Source organism: Pelobates fuscus, chromosome 4, assembly GCF_036172605.1.
Source record: "Pelobates fuscus isolate aPelFus1 chromosome 4, aPelFus1.pri, whole genome shotgun sequence".
NCBI lineage: Eukaryota > Metazoa > Chordata > Amphibia > Anura > Pelobatidae > Pelobates > Pelobates fuscus.
Genome location: NC_086320.1, coordinates 388,012,662 through 388,030,316, shown reverse-complemented (window position 1 = coordinate 388,030,316; position 17,655 = coordinate 388,012,662). Strand labels below are relative to the sequence as shown.

General features: G+C 41.3%; 1 protein-coding gene across 1 annotated transcript in view; it reads right to left on the bottom strand.

The window, feature by feature from the left end:
• KCNH2 (potassium voltage-gated channel subfamily H member 2) overlaps positions 1-2,098 on the bottom strand; it is a 347,866-nt gene extending 345,768 nt beyond the window's left edge. Inside the window, exon 1 of the mRNA XM_063452917.1 lies at positions 294-2,098. Coding sequence (XP_063308987.1) covers positions 294-369 — 76 coding nt within the window. The 5' untranslated portion in view covers positions 370-2,098. The remainder of the gene's footprint in view (positions 1-293) is intronic.
• Between the last annotated feature and the right edge of the window lie 15,557 nt (positions 2,099-17,655).

The following is a 17,655-nucleotide window of genomic DNA, read 5'->3' as shown; positions in this document are numbered from 1 at the left end:
AACCAACTCACCGAGAAAGGGTCCATCACACATTGCACCCCCTCATCTAACTCACTAACTAACTGAAAAGTGGTCCATCATACACTGCACCCCCCATCTATCTAACTGACGTAGCAAGAAAGGGTACATTACGCACTGCACTCCCCCATCAAACCTACTAACTGAGAAAGGGTCCATCATACACTGCATCCCCCCATCTAACCAACTAACTAAAAGAAAGCCCATCATACATTGCACCTCACATGTGACCAAAATAAACATGTTTATGCTCATGCACTGCACTGATCACTTACTTTGTCCCTCAAACTTGCGAATGATGGTGTCCAGGAAAGTATTCTGAGGAGCAACGTGACCTCTTCTGACTGGCATCCTTATTCCATGAGCATTTCCCGTCCACTGACAGACAGCATTTACTGTCAATGCAAGCTCCAGTCACATGGAGCCAAGGTCCTTCACACGTCCCCCTAGCAGATTACAAAGACCCCTGGAGAACAATGGGCAGGTCCACAATGATCAGAGTGGTAAGAACAAGGCAAGACAAAGCAATCCAAAGAGGGCCACAGTGGAGATTAAATGGCAAGGTATTGCTTATATAGTCAAGAAGATCCTCCAGTGGGATCAAAGAGAGCAGACCAGACAATAGAAACCTTGATATAACATAAAGGATGACAGCAGCCTCATCCCGATTGTTACCCTATGCCCATGGTCTTCACTTGGTTCATTGGAGGCTGAGCTGTCTGTCAACCCTGACAGTAATGGTAAGAGGGATGAAAAGCTTGGGGCCTACAAAGACTTTTGAGATCTGTGTATCTCCTGTTTCCCTGAGACACAGGCACCTGTCATTACTGCCTTCACGCACCTGTATTTAAATCATCCACCGTCTGCTCTGGCTCCCTCTCCTTTCCCACCGCTGCCTATAATGTGCAGCAAACATAAACCAAGCCTCACTGATACACGTGTGCAAAAGAGTCCACTCTTAACTCCTCGTGATCCGCAACACTGTGAATTCAAGAAGCAAAAAAGTAGGGCTATAACAAGGGTGGAGATAGCCTCAGGTTTGAGTCAAATCAAGAAATAGGGGATGCAAGGCTGATGAAAAGATTCCTGGTGTCAATCACTCACATCAATGCCTCACACTTTCATTCTCCAGGTAAGTTGTAGAGTAGGGAGCTCTGCACCTGCTGTTCATGGACACCGTGGGTACCCTGTCCACTGTAGGTCACACTGTGCCTGGACTTGATTTAGTACAGTGACCACGAGTAGAGTACTCACACTTATGATGTCACCGCGAGCTATGAGCACACTAGGACAATATCTGTCTGTAACGAAGGAGCAAAGGTACTTTGTCTAATTAATAGAGAAAACTCATGGCTATGTGAATAAACACAAAGCAGTCTGTGTGATTCCTGTAAGGTGTTATTATCAGGGCAATGCGTTACGTGTGACCCTGATATACAATGCCCGCACGACACGTAGAGCAACCACACAGCAGCAGGATGAACTTAAATCCAACATCAGCAGGCCACCAGCAGTCTCCAAAGACATGTCATCTCACTCAGCCCACTCAGAGAGAAACAGCTACGCCTGGGCTACAGGTCAGTGCTGTGTCACCTAGAGGACATGTTTTATACCCTTAATGATCCTTCATATCGTGTCCTTTAATGACCCTTTATATTGTGTCCTTTAATGATCCTCAGTATTAATGCTTGTCGGTAACAGGTCTGGAGTGAGCTTTCTTCTTTCTCTCCGCTTTTGGTAATATCGGGAAGAAGATCCGCCAGTGAACGAGGAAAAGCCCCACCAGTAGTAACAGAGCGTCTATACCTGGCTTTGGGTGCCACAGCGCATTTATCCCATGATCCTCTGTGGCTGAAGGCGGGAATCCATGGGGGGTCTGGATGAGAAGCAAGTCAGACCCTCAGATTAAGGAGACATGCCCCCATCACCTGCTCCGTCAGGCTGACTGACATGGATAGAATATGCTGCTCTATCAGGTTTCTCTTCTCTCCAATGAGGATGGCAAGTATCCCGGCCGTCTCCTCCACAAGGCATCCCCTTATTAGGAGACAAGGAAGGCAGAAGGAGATGCTGCAGGAGACTGATGCTGACTTGCCTCCTATTGCCTGCTGTGTCTGCTCCTCCTCCTTTCTCTGCCTCCCCCTTCTCCTCCCAGCTCAGACAAGAGGGAATCCCAGCTGGGAAGCATCACAGCCTCCTGTGTTATGGAAAGAAAGGGTGTGGATAAAGGAAACAGGTCTCTGAGTGCAGCGTGCACCCAGCACAGCAAGGGAGGGGGGGGGGGGGGGGGGAGTGAAACAGCCTCGTGTTATCACAGACACTGTGTCAGTCATATAATGTATCCATCATATACTGTGTCCGTCATATACTGTATCCGTCATATACTGTGTATCCATCATATACTGTATCCGTCATATACTGTATCCATCATATACTGTGTATCCATCATATACTGTGTCCGTCATATACTGTATCCGTCATATACTGTGTATCCATCATATACTGTATCCGTCATATACTGTATCCGTCATATACTGTGTCCGTCATATACTGTGTCCGTCATATACTGTGTCCGTCATATACTTTGTATCCATCATATACTGTGTCCGTCATATACTGTGTATCCATCATATACTGTGTCCGTCATATACTGTGTATCCATCATATACTGTATCCATCATATACTGTATCCATCATATACTGTGTCCGTCATATACTGTATCCGTCATATACTGTGTATCCATCATATACTGTATCCATCATATACTGTATCCGTCATATACTGTGTATCCATCATATACTGTATCCATCATATACTGTATCCGTCATATACTGTGTATCCATCATATACTGTGTGTCCGTCCTATACTGTGTGTCTGTCCTATACTGTGTGTCCGTCATATAATGTGCATCCATCATATACTGTGTGTCCGTCATATACTGTTCGTCCGTCATACACTGTGTATCCATCATACATCTTACATTGGCTCCCTGTATCCTATAGGAGTCAATTCAAAGTGCTAACCCGTACATTCAAAGCACTGAACAATTCCAGCCCCTCTTATATCTCTTCACTGATCCAGAAGTATGCCCCTCCTCGTACCCTCCGCTCTGCCCACGACCACCTCCTGACCGCTGCTCGCACCCGTACGGCCAACTCGCGCTTGCAGGACCTCTCACGGGCGGCTCCTCTCCTATGGAATAACTTGCCTACTGCCATCAGACTCTCCCCTAGTCTTCAATCATTTAAGAAGGGCCTTAAATCCCATCTCTTCAGGAAAGCGTATGGCCTCCCAGTGTAATCTCTCCCTTACATACCTGTCTCTTGCTCTCCTATGGGATAGTGCTTTGCTCTCTCCTCCAGCTCTGCTTCACTCCTACTTGATATTTCCTATCCTAATGTTTCTAATACCCCACCTCCTATAGACTGTAAGCTCATTTGAGCAGGGTCCTCTTCAGCCTATTGTTCTTGTAAGTTTTCTTGTAATTGTCCTATTTATTGTTACATCCCCCCTCTCAAAATATTGTAAAGCGCTACGGAATCTGTTGGCGCTATATAAATGGCAATAATAATAATAATAATAATCATATACTGTGTATCCATCATATACTGTGTCCGTCATATACTGTGTCCGTCATATACTGTGTGTCCGTCCTATACTGTGTGTCCGTCATATACACCGTGTGTCCGTCATATACTGTGTGTCCGTCCTATACTGTGTGTCCGTCATATACACCGTGTGTCCGTCATATAATGTGCATCCATCATATACTGTGTGTCCGTCATATACTGTGTATCCGTCATATACTGTGTATCCATCATATACTGTGTCCGTCCTATACCGTGTATCCATCATATACTGTGTATCCATCATATACTGTGTGTCCGTCATATACTGTGTATCCATCATATACTGTGTATCCATCATATACTGTGTATCCATCATATACTGTGTGTCCGTCATATACTGTGTATCCGTCATACACTGTGTGTCCATCATATACTGTGTATCCATCATATACTGTGTCCGTCATATACCGTGTGTCCGTCAAATACTGTGTATCCATCATATACTGTGTGTCCGTCATATACTGTGTGTCCGTCACATACTGTATCCATCATATACTGTGTGTCCGTCATATACTGTGTATCCATTGTGGCGAAACCAACTTCGCCACTGTGAACTGGAGAAGCCTGGTTGCCCGCCTGCTGCCTTTGGACTATGGACCAGACTTTATGGGAATGTGATACCCCAGATAGCCATACCATGGAGCCTATTCATATAATGAAAGACTATGGGAAAGACTTTAGCTCCATGGCAATTGTACTGTGTGAATAGGATCTGCGCGCTATTCGGTAGTTTTGTGCGCTCAGATCCCAGCTATCTGGGGATATGTGAAATGTCTGTGTGTTATGGATAAAAAGTAACTTTCTGTATTTTAAAGTGTTTTATGTCTTTCTGTAACCATGTGGTTAATGGAGTCTGCTTCTAGCCCTGGATAATTTGATTACTTTCCTCTTTGTCTCCAGGATAGAGGCCTATGTAAAACCTGTCTAAACCGGTTTGCCATGCGGCTAGTAAGGGACAAAAGATACTTTTAGTAACTTTTGAACCCCTGGTCTGATCCATGCCATTTTTTAATATGTTGTTCCCCTGAATGGATTGATTGTGGATATGTATTTTTATGTGAATGTGATGTATGGTTTTAGAGTTAGGAAAGTTGTGTAAAAGTATATTTTAAACTGTATGCATAATGGGATTATGTGTCACACTAAGGGGAGGGCATGTGTGGGAGGTAACATCTATGTCATTGGTTCTTTTATGCCTCCCCCTGGGTGTGGCCTGTAAGTGTGAGTTGGAAATAAAAGCCAGGCTGGATGAGCCAGTCCTCAGTTCCTGTTTAACCCTCAAAATGAAGTGTCGTCTCGTTCTTGGGGGGAATTGGATTGTAAGCTGACTGCCAGGAGTGTAAGCGGATTGTATGCTTTTCGTGTTCAGCTGTTCCAGTTCGGAGTGTTATCTTGTATCCAGTTCGGGAGTTTGGTGTTCTGCAGTAGCTGTGCCTGTCTCTCAAAAAGGGGATTATCGCCTAAACGGATTTTATTCCCTTTTATGCTGAAACGGTCCGTTACATCCATCATATACTGTGTCCATCATATACTGTATCCGTCATATACTGTGTCTGTCATATACTATATGTCCATCATATACTGTGTCCGCAATATATTGTGTCCGTCATATCGTCATATACTGTGTGTCCATCATATACTTTGTATCCATCATATACTGTGTGTCCATCATTATTATTATTATTATGATATTTATATTGCACCATCAAATTCTGCAGCGCTTTACAATGGGTGGTCGAACAGACATGTAGTTGTAACCAGACAAGTTGGACACACAGGAACAGAGGGGTTGAGGGCCCTGCTCAATGAGCTTAGATGCTAGAGGGAGTGGGGTAAAATGACACAAAAGGTAAGGATAGTATTAGACTAGTGACAGTTGCAGAAGAGGAATCAGTTGGGAGCTATTAACAGTTTAGTTGATATGCTTTTATGAAGAAGTGGGTTTTTTAATGATTTTTTGAAGGAGTGGAGACCGGGTGAGCATCTAACGGAGGAGGGAAGCGAGTTCCACAGGAACGGTGCAGCCCTCGAGAAATCTTGAAGGCGAGCATCAGAGGTGGGAGTACGGACAGAAGATAGACGTAAGTCTTCAGCAGATCGTAAGGGCCTAGTCAGGACATACTTGTGTATAAGGGAGGATAGGTAGGTGGGAGCAGCATTATGTAGAGAATTTTAAATTGAGCTCTATATCTTATAGGAAGCCAATGTAGGCACTGACAGAAGGGTGAGGCGTGGGAGGTGCGGGTGGACAGAAAGATGAGCCTCGCCGCCGCATTCATTATGGACTGTAACGGCGCAAGTTGGGAGCACGTAAGACCACTGAGAAGCGGATTACTGTAGTCAAAGCGAGAAAGGACAGTGGAATGGACCAGCACCTTAGTCGCATCAGGCATTAAGTAGGGTCGATGTGCACAATATTTTTAAGATGGCAGTGGCAGGATTTGGCGATAGACTGAACATGAGGCTTGAAAGAGAGGTCGGAGTCAAAGAGAACACCTAGGCAGCGAGCCTGCGTGGTGGAGCTGATACTGTGTTATATACTGTGTCCGTCATATCGTCATATACTGTGTGTCCGTCATATACTGTGTATCCGTCATATACTGTGTATCCATCATATACTGTGTCCGTCATATCGTCATATACTGTGTGTCCGTCATATACTGTGTGTCCGTCATATACTGTGTGTCCGTCATATACTGTGTATCCGTCATATACTGTGTATCCGTCATATACTGTGTGTCCGTCATATACTGTGTATCCGTCATATACTGTGTGTCCGTCATATACTGTGTGTCCGTCATATACTGTGTATCCGTCATATACTGTATCCGTCACATACTGTGTCCGTCATATACTGTGTACCCATCATATACTGTGTCCGTCATATCGTCATATAATGTGTGTCCGTCATATACTGTGTCCGTCATATACTGTGTGTTCATCACATACTGTGTCCGTCATATACTGTGTCCATCACATACTGTGTGTCCGTCACATACTGTGTGTTCATCACATACTGTGTCCGTCATATACTGTGTCCATCACATACTGTGTCCGTCATATCGTCAAATACTGTGTGACCGTCATATACTGTGTATCCATCATATACTGTGTCCGTCATATCTTCATATACTGTGTGTCCGTCATAGACTGTGTGTCCGTCATATACTGTGTCTGTCATATACTGTGTATCCATCATACACTGTGTCCGTCATATTGTCATATACTGTGTATCCATCATATACTGTGTCCGTCAAATACTGTGTGTCCGTCACGTACTGTGTATCCGTCATATACTGTGTCTGTCATATACTGTATGTCCGTCATATACTGTGTCCATCACATACTCTTTCCATCATTGTGACAAACCCTCCTTTTTAAGAGAGTTTAATTCTTTATTGAAACGGATAAAAGGCAGTAGGCAGTCTCATGCCTCTTCCATCCTAAGTGTACTTCCCTCTACAGCAAATACTCAAATGTCCCCTATCGTTCTTGTATTACAGTGGGACAATAAAAGAATTATAACCAAGGCTGTTATCGATTCCGGTGCAAATGGAGTATTCATCGACTCAGCCTTTGTAACAAAGAATAAAATTCCTTGTGTTCGTAAAAGAACTTCTGTGCCTGTTAAAGTGATTGACGGGTCCCTCATTTCATCGGGACCAATACTTCATGAATCCATCCCTCTAAAAGTAACCATCAATCATACTCATACTGAAAGTCTTATATTTGATGTTATCTCATCACCATTTTTCCTATTATATTAGGGATCAACTGGTTAAGGAACCACAACCCTCAAATCTCATGGTTTCCCTTCTCTCTTGCCTTTAATTCCGATTATTGCAAGAAAACATGCTTGCAACGTATTCCAATTCTTCAGTCTACTAAAGAACCAGCTAAAACCTCATGTTGTTCTGACACCGAACTGGAGTTTCCTCCTCCTACAGTCATTGGAAACTTATCTTCTCTTATTGACGACATTAAAGATCTCAGTGAAGATGCTCTTGAACTTCCTAAATCAATTAAATTATCCAAGAAAAACGGTCTATACTATTTTAAAGACCGGATTTATGTACCTCCCTCTTTCAGAATTAAAGTACTTGAATTTATTTATGATTCTCCTCTGGCAGGTCATCCAGGTATAAAAAAGACCCTTGAATTGTCTAAGAGATACTATTGGTGGCCTCGTCAAGACCAAACTATTGAATCTTATGTCAAATCTTGTTCTATATGCCAAAGATCCAAACATGTCCATCATCAACCATTCGGTCAATTATTGAATTTACCGATTCCTGAACGGCCTTGGCAATCCATTTCTATGGACTTCTTGGTAGAACAACCTCCTCCCTCTTATGAAATCGGTGATCTTGTCTGGCTTTCCTCAAAGAACATCTCTACAAACCGTCCATCAAAGAAGTTAAGTTCCCTTTTTCTTGGTCCTTTTCCGATAAAATCGGTTATCAACCGTAATGTTGTTAAATTGAAGCTTCCACCTACTTTGAAACTACATCCTGTTTTTCATGTGTCCTTGCTAAAACCTCATCATCCTGACCCTTTCCAAAGAAATGTCACTACTTCTCCTGATCCCATATTGGTCCAGGGTGAAGAAGAATACGAAATTCAAAGTATACTGGATTCAAGGATCCATCGTGGCTCTTTACAATACCTCATCAGATGGAAAGGATATGGAATTGATGAAGATACATGGGAAAACTCCTCTGTCGTTCATGCTGACAAATTGATTTCCAAATTTCACAAGCGTTACCCTTCTAAACCAAGTCAATAGCACCCAGAGGTTGCTCATTAAGGAGAGGGTACTGTCATGCCTTAACTATGGTATCCTCTTACTTCCTGGTTCCACGGAGCCTAGCCACACCCCTTTATGACACGGTCTCCTTATTTAATCCGACCGCACCAGCTGATCGACGCTGGATTATTGAACTACATTCCGTACTCACGAACCGGCTACAACTTCGTTGTGAAAGCCCTCTGTTATCGGACCGGACTGGAAGACTTCAAGTTCCCTTCACCTCTCCTCATCCACGACTAAAACTGAACTCTCTTCACTCATGATAACCGCCTCTGAGGAGATCTCGGGAACCAGTGTTCTATGTGCCGGAAGCTAAGTAAAACCTCTGTGATAAGCGTTACATCTCAAAGCCGTTATTTCCTGTCTCCAAGGTCCTTCAATAAAACAAACCAGTTACAGCTAACTTCAACTCATACTCTATACAAGTTAGCTGCATCTGTCTTGCTTCAGTTAAATGCTATGGAACAGCTATTGTAACTTCTTATCACCTAATTCATTAATACTACTAAAAGACTCTTTCTGATTCAGTGTCTGCTAATTACTACCGTTTACTACTTAAAGCTACAGTGCCTATAATTGTGGACTTCAGTTATCGTTTACTACTTAAAGCTACAGTGCCTGTAATTGTGGACTTCAGTTATCGTTTACTACTTAAGCTACAGTGCCTGTAATTGTGGACTTCAGTTATCGTTTACTACTTAAGCTACAGTGCCTGTAATTGTGGACTTCAGTTATCGTTTACTACTTAAGCAACAGTGCCTGTAATTGTGGACTTCAGTTATCGTTTACTACTTAAAGCTACAGTGCCTGTAATTGTGGACTTCAGTTATCGTTTACTAATTAAAGCTACAGTACCTGTAAATTGGACTTAACGTCAATACCTTTTACTTTTTATAATAAATATTCAAACTATAAGAAATCTGCAGTTGTGTTCCTTCATAACAAATGTTTAGACGTGACAAAGGTTAGTTTGGGCAGCTAGTAGATTAATAACCCAATAGAAGGTTAGTTTGCGCAGCTAGTAGATTAATAACCAAGTAGAAAGCTATTTGTGCAGCTAGTAGATTAATAACCCAGTAGATAGTTAGTTTGGGCAGCTAGTAGATTAATATCCCAATAGAAGGTTAGTTTGGGCAGCTAGTAGATTAATATCCCAATAGAAGGTTAGTTTGGGCAGCTAGTAGATTAATAATCCAGTAGATGGTTAGTTTGGGCAGTTAGTAGATTAATACCCAGTAGAAGGTTAGTTTGGACAGCTAGTAGATTCATAACTCAGTATAAAGCTAGTTTGGGCAGCTAGAAAATGAATAATCCAGTAGAAGGTTAGTTGGGGCAGCTAGTAGATCAATAATCCAGTAGAAGGTTAGTTTGGGCAGCTAGTAGATCAATAATCCAGTAGAAGGTTAGTTTGGGCATCTAGTAGATCAATAATCCAGTAGATGGTTAGTTTGGGCAGCTAGTGGATTAATAACACAGTTTGGGCCGCTAGTAGATTAATAGTCCAGTAGGTTAGTTTGGGCAGCTAGTAGACTATTAGCCCAATAGATGGTTAGTTTGGGCAGCTAGTAGACTATTAACCCAGTAGATGGTTAGTTTGGGCAGCTAGTAGATTATTAACCCAGTAGAAGGTTAGTTTGGGCAGCTGGTAAATTATTAACCCAGAAGAAGGTTAGTTTGGGCAGCAAGTAGATTAATAATCCAGTAGAAGGTTAGTTGGGGCAGCTAGTAGATCAATAATCCAGTAGAAGGTTAGTTTGGGCAGCTAGTAGATCAATAATCCAGTAGATGGTTAGTTTGGGCAGCTAGTAGATCAATAACCCAGTAGAAGGTTTGTTTGGGCAGCTAGTAGATTAATAATCCAGTAGAAGGTTAGTTTGGGCAGCTAGTAGATCAATAATCCAGTAGAAGGTTAGTTTGGGCAACTAGTAGATTAATAACCCAGTAAAAGGTTAGTTTGGGCAGCTAGTAGATTAATAATCCAGTAGAAGGTTAGTTTGGGCAGCTAGTAGATCAATAATCCAGTAGAAGGATAGTTTGGACCGCTAGTAGATCGATAACCCAATAGAATGTTAGTTTGGGCAGCTAGTAGATTAATAATCCAGTAGAAGGTTAGTTTGGGCAGCTAGTAGATTAATAACCCAGTAGAAGGTTAGTTTGGGCAGCTGGTAAATTATTAACCCAGAAGAAGGTTAGTTTGGGCAGCAAGTAGATTAATAATCCAGTAGAAGGTTAGTTGGGGCAGCTAGTAGATCAATAATCCAGTAGAAGGTTAGTTTGGGCAGCTAGTAGATCAATAATCCAGTAGATGGTTAGTTTGGGCAGCTAGTAGATCAATAACCCAGTAGAAGGTTTGTTTGGGCAGCTAGTAGATTAATAATCCAGTAGAAGGTTAGTTTGGGAAGCTAGTAGATCAATAATCCAGTAGAAGGTTAGTTTGGGCAACTAGTAGATTAATAACCCAGTAAAAGGTTAGTTTGGGCAGCTAGTAGATTAATAATCCAGTAGAAGGTTAGTTTGGGCAGCTAGTAGATCAATAATCCAGTAGAAGGTTAGTTTGGGCAGCTAGTAGATCAATAACCCAGTAGAAGGTTTGTTTGGGCAGCTAGTAGATTAATAATCCAGTAGAAGGTTAGTTTGGGCAACTAGTAGATCAATAATACAGTAGAAGGTTAGTTTGGGCAGCTAGTAGATTAATAATCCAGTAGAAGGTTAGTTTGGGCAGCTAGTAGATCAATAATCCAGTAGAAGGTTAGTTTGGGCAACTAGTAGATTAATAACCCAGTAAAAGGTTAGTTTGGGCAGCTAGTAGATCAATAATCCAGTAGAAGGTTAGTTTGGGCAGCTAGTAGATTAATAACCCAGTAAAAGGTTAGTTTGGGCAGCTAGTAGATTAATAATCCAGTAGAAGGTTAGTTTGGGTAACTAGTAGATCAATAATACAGTAGAAGGTTAGTTTGGGCAGCTAGTAGATCAATAATCCAGTAGATGGTTAGTTTGGGCAGCTAGTAGATCAATAACCCAGTAGAAGGTTTGTTTGGGCAGCTAGTAGATTAATAATCCAGTAGAAGGTTAGTTTGGGCAGCTAGTAGATCAATAATCCAGTAGAAGGTTAGTTTGGGCAACTAGTAGATTAATAACCCAGTAAAAGGTTAGTTTGGGCAGCTAGTAGATCAATAATCCAGTAGAAGGTTAGTTTGGGCAACTAGTAGATTAATAACCCAGTAAAAGGTTAGTTTGGGCAGCTAGTAGATTAATAACCCAGTAGAAAGTTAGTTTGGGCAGCTAGTAGATCAATAACCCAGTAGAAGGTTTGTTTGGGCAGCTAGTAGATTAATAATCCAGTAGAAGGTTAGTTTGGGCAACTAGTAGATCAATAATACAGTAGAAGGTTAGTTTGGGCAGCTAGTAGATCAATAATCCAGTAGATGGTTAGTTTGGGCAGCTAGTAGATCAATAACCCAGTAGAAGGTTTGTTTGGGCAGCTAGTAGATTAATAATCCAGTAGAAGGTTAGTTTGGGCAGCTAGTAGATCAATAATCCAGTAGAAGGTTAGTTTGGGCAACTAGTAGATTAATAACCCAGTAAAAGGTTAGTTTGGGCAGCTAGTAGATCAATAATCCAGTAGAAGGTTAGTTTGGGCAGCTAGTAGATCAATAATCCAGTAGAAGGTTAGTTTGGGCAGCTAGTAGATCAATAACCCAGTAGAAGGTTTGTTTGGGCAGCTAGTAGATTAATAATCCAGTAGAAGGTTAGTTTGGGCAACTAGTAGATCAATAATCCAGTAGATGGTTAGTTTGGGCAGCTAGTAGATCAATAACACAGTAAAAGGTTAGTTTGGGCAGCTAGTAGATTAATAACCCAGTAGAAGGTTAGTTTGGGCAGCTAGTAGATTAATAACCCAGTAGAAGGTTAGTTTGGGCAACTAGTAGATTAATAATCCAGTAGAAGGTTAGTTTGGGCAACTAGTAGATTAATAATCCAGTAGAAGGTTAGTTTGGGCAGCTAGTAGATTAATAACCCAGTAGAAGGTTAGTTTGGGCAGCTAGTAGATTAATAATCCAGTAGAAGGTTAGTTTGGGCAGCTAGTAGATTAATAACCCAGTAGAAGGTTCGTTTGGGCAGCTAGTAGATCAATAATCCAGTAGAAGGTTAGTTTGGACAGCTAGTAGATTAATAATCCAGTAGATGGTTAGTTTGGGCAGCTAGTAGATTAATTACCCAGTAAAAGGTTAGTTTGGGCAGCTAGTAGATCAATAATCCAGTAGAAGGTTAGTTTGGACAGCTAGTAGATTGATAACCCAATAGAATGTTAGTTTGGGCAGCTAGTAGATTAATAATCCAGTAGAAAGTTAGTTTGGGCAGCTAGTAGATTGATAACCCAATAGAATGTTAGTTTGGGCAGCTAGTAGATTAATAATCCAGTAGAAGGTTAGTTTGGGCAGCTAGTAGATCAATAATCCAGTAGAAGGTTAGTTGGGGCAGCTAGTAGATCAATAATCCAGTAGATGGTTAGTTTGGGCAGCTAGTAGATCAATAATCCAGTAGAAGGTTAGTTTGGGCAGCTAGTAGATCAATAATCCAGTAGAAGGTTAGTTTGGACAGCTAGTAGATTGATAACCCAATAGAATGTTAGTTTGGGCAGCTAGTAGATTAATAATCCAGTAAAAGGTTAGTTTGGGCAGCTAGTAGATCAATAATCCAGTAGAAGGTTAGTTGGGGCAACTAGTAGATCAATAATCCAGTAGAAGGTTAGTTTGGGCAACTAGTAGATCAATAATCCAGTAGATGGTTAGTTTGGGCAGCTAGTAGATCAATAATCCAGTAGAAGGTTAGTTTGGGCAGCTAGTAGATCAATAATCCAGTAGAAGGTTAGTTTGGACAGCTAGTAGATTGATAACCCAATAGAATGTTAGTTTGGGCAGCTAGTAGATTAATAATCCAGTAAAAGGTTAGTTTGGGCAGCTAGTAGATCAATAATCCAGTAGAAGGTTAGTTGGGGCAACTAGTAGATCAATAATCCAGTAGAAGGTTAGTTTGGGCAACTAGTAGATCAATAATCCAGTAGAAGGTTAGTTTGGGCAGCTAGTAGATTAATAACCCAGTAAAAGGTTAGTTTGGGCAGCTAGTAGATTAATAACCCAGTAAAAGGTTAGTTTGGGCAGCTAGTAGATTAATAACCCAGTAAAAGGTTAGTTTGGGGAGCTAGTAGATCAATAATCCAGTAGAAGGTTAGTTTGGACAGCTAGTAGATCGATAACCCAATAGAATGTTAGTTTGGGCAGCTAGTAGATTAATAACCCAGTAAAAGGTTAGTTTGGGCAGCTAGTAGATTAATAATCCAGTAGATGGTTAGTTTGGGCAGCTGGTAGATTAATAACCCAGTAAAAGGTTAGTTTGGGCAGCTAGTAGATCAATAATCCAGTAGAAGGATAGTTTGGACCGCTAGTAGATCGATAACCCAATAGAATGTTAGTTTGGGCAGCTAGTAGATTAATAATCCAGTAGAAGGTTAGTTTGGGCAGCTAGTAGATTAATAACCCAGTAGAAGGTTAGTTTGGACAGCTAGTAGATTAATAATCCAGTAGAAGGTTAGTTTGGGCAGCTAGTGGATTAATAATCCAGTAGAAGGTTAGTTTGGGCAGCTAGTAGATTAATAATCCAGTAGAAGGTTAGTTTGGGCAGCTAGTAGATCAATAATCCAGTAGAAGGTTAGTTTGGGCAGCTAGTGGATTAATAACACAGTATGTTAAGGCTGGCTGTTGACAGATTAGTAACCTAGTTTAAGGTTAGATCAGGTTGGGGTTAGGTTACGTGTCATGCATAAGGTTGTTACAGGTAGAGAGGCAGCTGCTTAATGAGGAGATATTGAGACGTCTTGTATTGTTTTCGATATTTAATAATTTATTAGGAATGCAGATGGACCTAACGACCTAACCCATTCTGGGGTAAAACTATAGAGGGGCCCCCAGCCCCAACTAGCAACTACAATCATGTTAATTCACAGCTATGTATGCTTTCCACATAATACAGAATAATCCCAGAATATTAATAATGGCACCGAGTACACATCAAGGGAGCAGAGTAGCGATGATGGGTTCTAACGGTCGTGTCCAGAGAGGGAGCATGGCACTGTGTCTTTAACCAGCCGTACCAGTCTGAAAACGGTCCTCATCCAATTACAATACAGCTCTCCTGTGATTGGACATACATTTAGGATAGCTAAGAACTGTCTGCTCACGTATTGTCCAATCAATGTGTATACGTGGATCACAGAGCGCCATAGAACAAAATTCACCATCATCATCATTATTGTGTGTTAATGTTAATAAGGGTAACAAAAAAGATTCCACCTGTGAGGATGGGTCCAAAAGACAGAGATCTAAACAAAATAGAAGGGTTGAATTCGATCAGTTCTCTACCTCAGAATACGATACAAGCGGCTCTGAACCAGAACTTAGCTCTGATAGTTCCTCTGCCCCTCCCGAATCTAATCCCAAAAGCATCCTGAAGAAAGGGATTAATTTTTTAGCCAGAGCGAATCAAGAAGCAAGACCACAGAGGAGTACAAGGAGCAAAACCCCTCGAGGTTTCCAACGGAGGAAAGCATATTGACCCAAGAGAGTCAAATCGTTAATTTATCCTCCTACCAGCTCACCGCCTCAGAAACCCGGCTATTGAAAAAAGGACTGTCCTTTGTTCCAACACCTAAATTTGACAAATTCTGTTGGACGAAGGACATTCATTTGTTTGCTAGGAAACTAGCTCTTCACAAATACCATTGTATTAAGAGAACCAAGCAAGCATCAAGATTGGGTTTAGAAGATAGAGATATGAATCTGCTAGATAGTCTGGTGGAGCTTCTCAATAGCAATGATCCATCCAGCACACAACTAGCACCCTTTACTAACCTAAAACCAAAGAGTAAATTTACGCCGTACATACCAGAATATAAATATATAGACCTGTTTGTAGAATTGTCCTGCAAGGAAATCGAGGCACTAGGTATTGACTCTCAGTCCAGTGTACAGCTTAATAACCTGAGTACCCTAGAAACCAAAGCACTAGCCAAACTAAAAAGAAACGAGACTATTATCATCAAACCATCTGATAAAGGTGGCAACTTGGTGATACTAGACAGGACACAATATGTCCAAATGGTGCATAGAATACTGGATGACAAGGATACCTATATAGCACTCCCCACAGACCCTACAAAAAGATTTTACCTGGAATTGAAAAACATCCTTGACCAAGCCATTGAGAATGAACTAATAAACATGGACGAATATAAATTCATGCTCAACAAAAAACCGACCATAGCCACTTTCTATTCATTGCCCAAGATACACAAACAGCAGAAAATACTAACCGGTAGACCCATTGTATCAGGCAATAATAATCTCACTCAAAATTGCAGTATTTATGTAGAACGAATTCTGAGCGGAATAGTCAAGACCCTCCCATCTTATCTGAGGGATACAAAACAAACCCTAAAAGCATTGAATGACCTGACACTACAGAGCGAGGCAAAATTATGTAGCCTTGATGTAGAAGGGCTGTACAGCTCTATCCCCCATAAGATAGGCCTTAATAACATACAATGGTTTCTCCAGACACTAAACGACCACAATCAATTCGTACTGCAACTCCTACAATTTATCTTAATGCACAACTACTTTCTGTTTGAGGGCACCCACTACCACCAGGTGAGAGGGACTGCTATGGGGACAACTTGTGCACCCTCATATGCAAACCTCCACCTGGGGTGGTGGGAACACAACATTGTCTTTGGGCATAAATTTGTAGACTACCATGGCCACATCAAAATGTGGAAGCGGTACATTGATGACGTGCTAATTGTCTGGACAGGTTCTAATGAATGCTTTGAAGAATTTGTGAAGACACTTAATATAAATAATTTAAACCTTAAATTTACCCATGAAATGGGCGGCAAACAGATTAATTTTCTGGACCTGACTTTACAAATCACAGAAGATGAACATCATGTCTCCACTACCCTTTTTAAGAAACCCACTGCCACTAATAACTTCTTGAACTGGCAAAGTCACCACCCCAGCACTCTAAAGAAAGGCATACCGGTAGGCCAGTACTTGCGCGTTAGACGGAATTGCTCTACCCTAGAGGAATTCAAAATTAAAGCAAAGTCTTTGAGATCCCAGTTCAAAACCAAGGGCTACTCGAATAGATGCCTTAAGTCAGCTTACAAGAGAGCTCTAATGACGGAACGAGAAACTCTCCTTGAAGACAATCGCAAGAAAGACAAGCCTCAAAACCTAATTAGGTGCATTGGCACTTTCGACTCCGGCTGGGACCCAGTAAAACGGATACTAGACAGATACTGGCCCCTCATTTTTCAAGACCAACACCTTAAAGAAGTTCTAACTCCACATGTATCGCTTACAGCCAGAAGAGGTCGCAATCTCAAGGACCTTCTGGTACCCAGCCATCTGTCACTACCCAAATCTGAGAGTACATGGCTGAAAACACCAGCCATTGGTACTTTCCAATGTGGCCGATGTAAGGCATGTAAGTTTATCCGCAAAAATTCAAAAACCTTTTCGAATTCCACAAATACCCAGATTCATGCGGTTAAGACCTTCTTTAACTGCCAAACTGCAGGCTTGATCTACCTTCTAACATGCAGCTGTGATCTAAAGTATGTAGGAAAAACCTTTAGACCATTTAAAAACCGGATCCTAGAACATGTTAACTCAGTGAACCCCACTAGACAAATCGATACAGTTATCTCCAGACACTTGAAACTAAAACACGGAGGCTCAGCGGATGGCTTACGGTTCAGTGGAATCGAAAAAATAAAGCTTGGTCCCAGAAAAGGTGATATAGACAATAAATTACTCCAAAGAGAGAGTTATTGGATTTTTACATTAAAAACCTTGTCCCCAAATGGTCTGAATGAGGGCTTCTCCTACACTCCGTTTATATGAGCACTATCTATAACAATAAAATATACTGACCGTATCATGTCCCTACGATGGCTACATATATATATATATATATTTATATGTTCAATATCCATCTTTTAAGCACGCTTTTGTCAATACTCATTACTAAATTGTAAATATACTTGTATATACTGTAAATACTTGTAAATAAATAATAATATATAATAATTCTTCTCCTAATTTTTCTTCTCCTTTTTTCTACTATCTAAAGT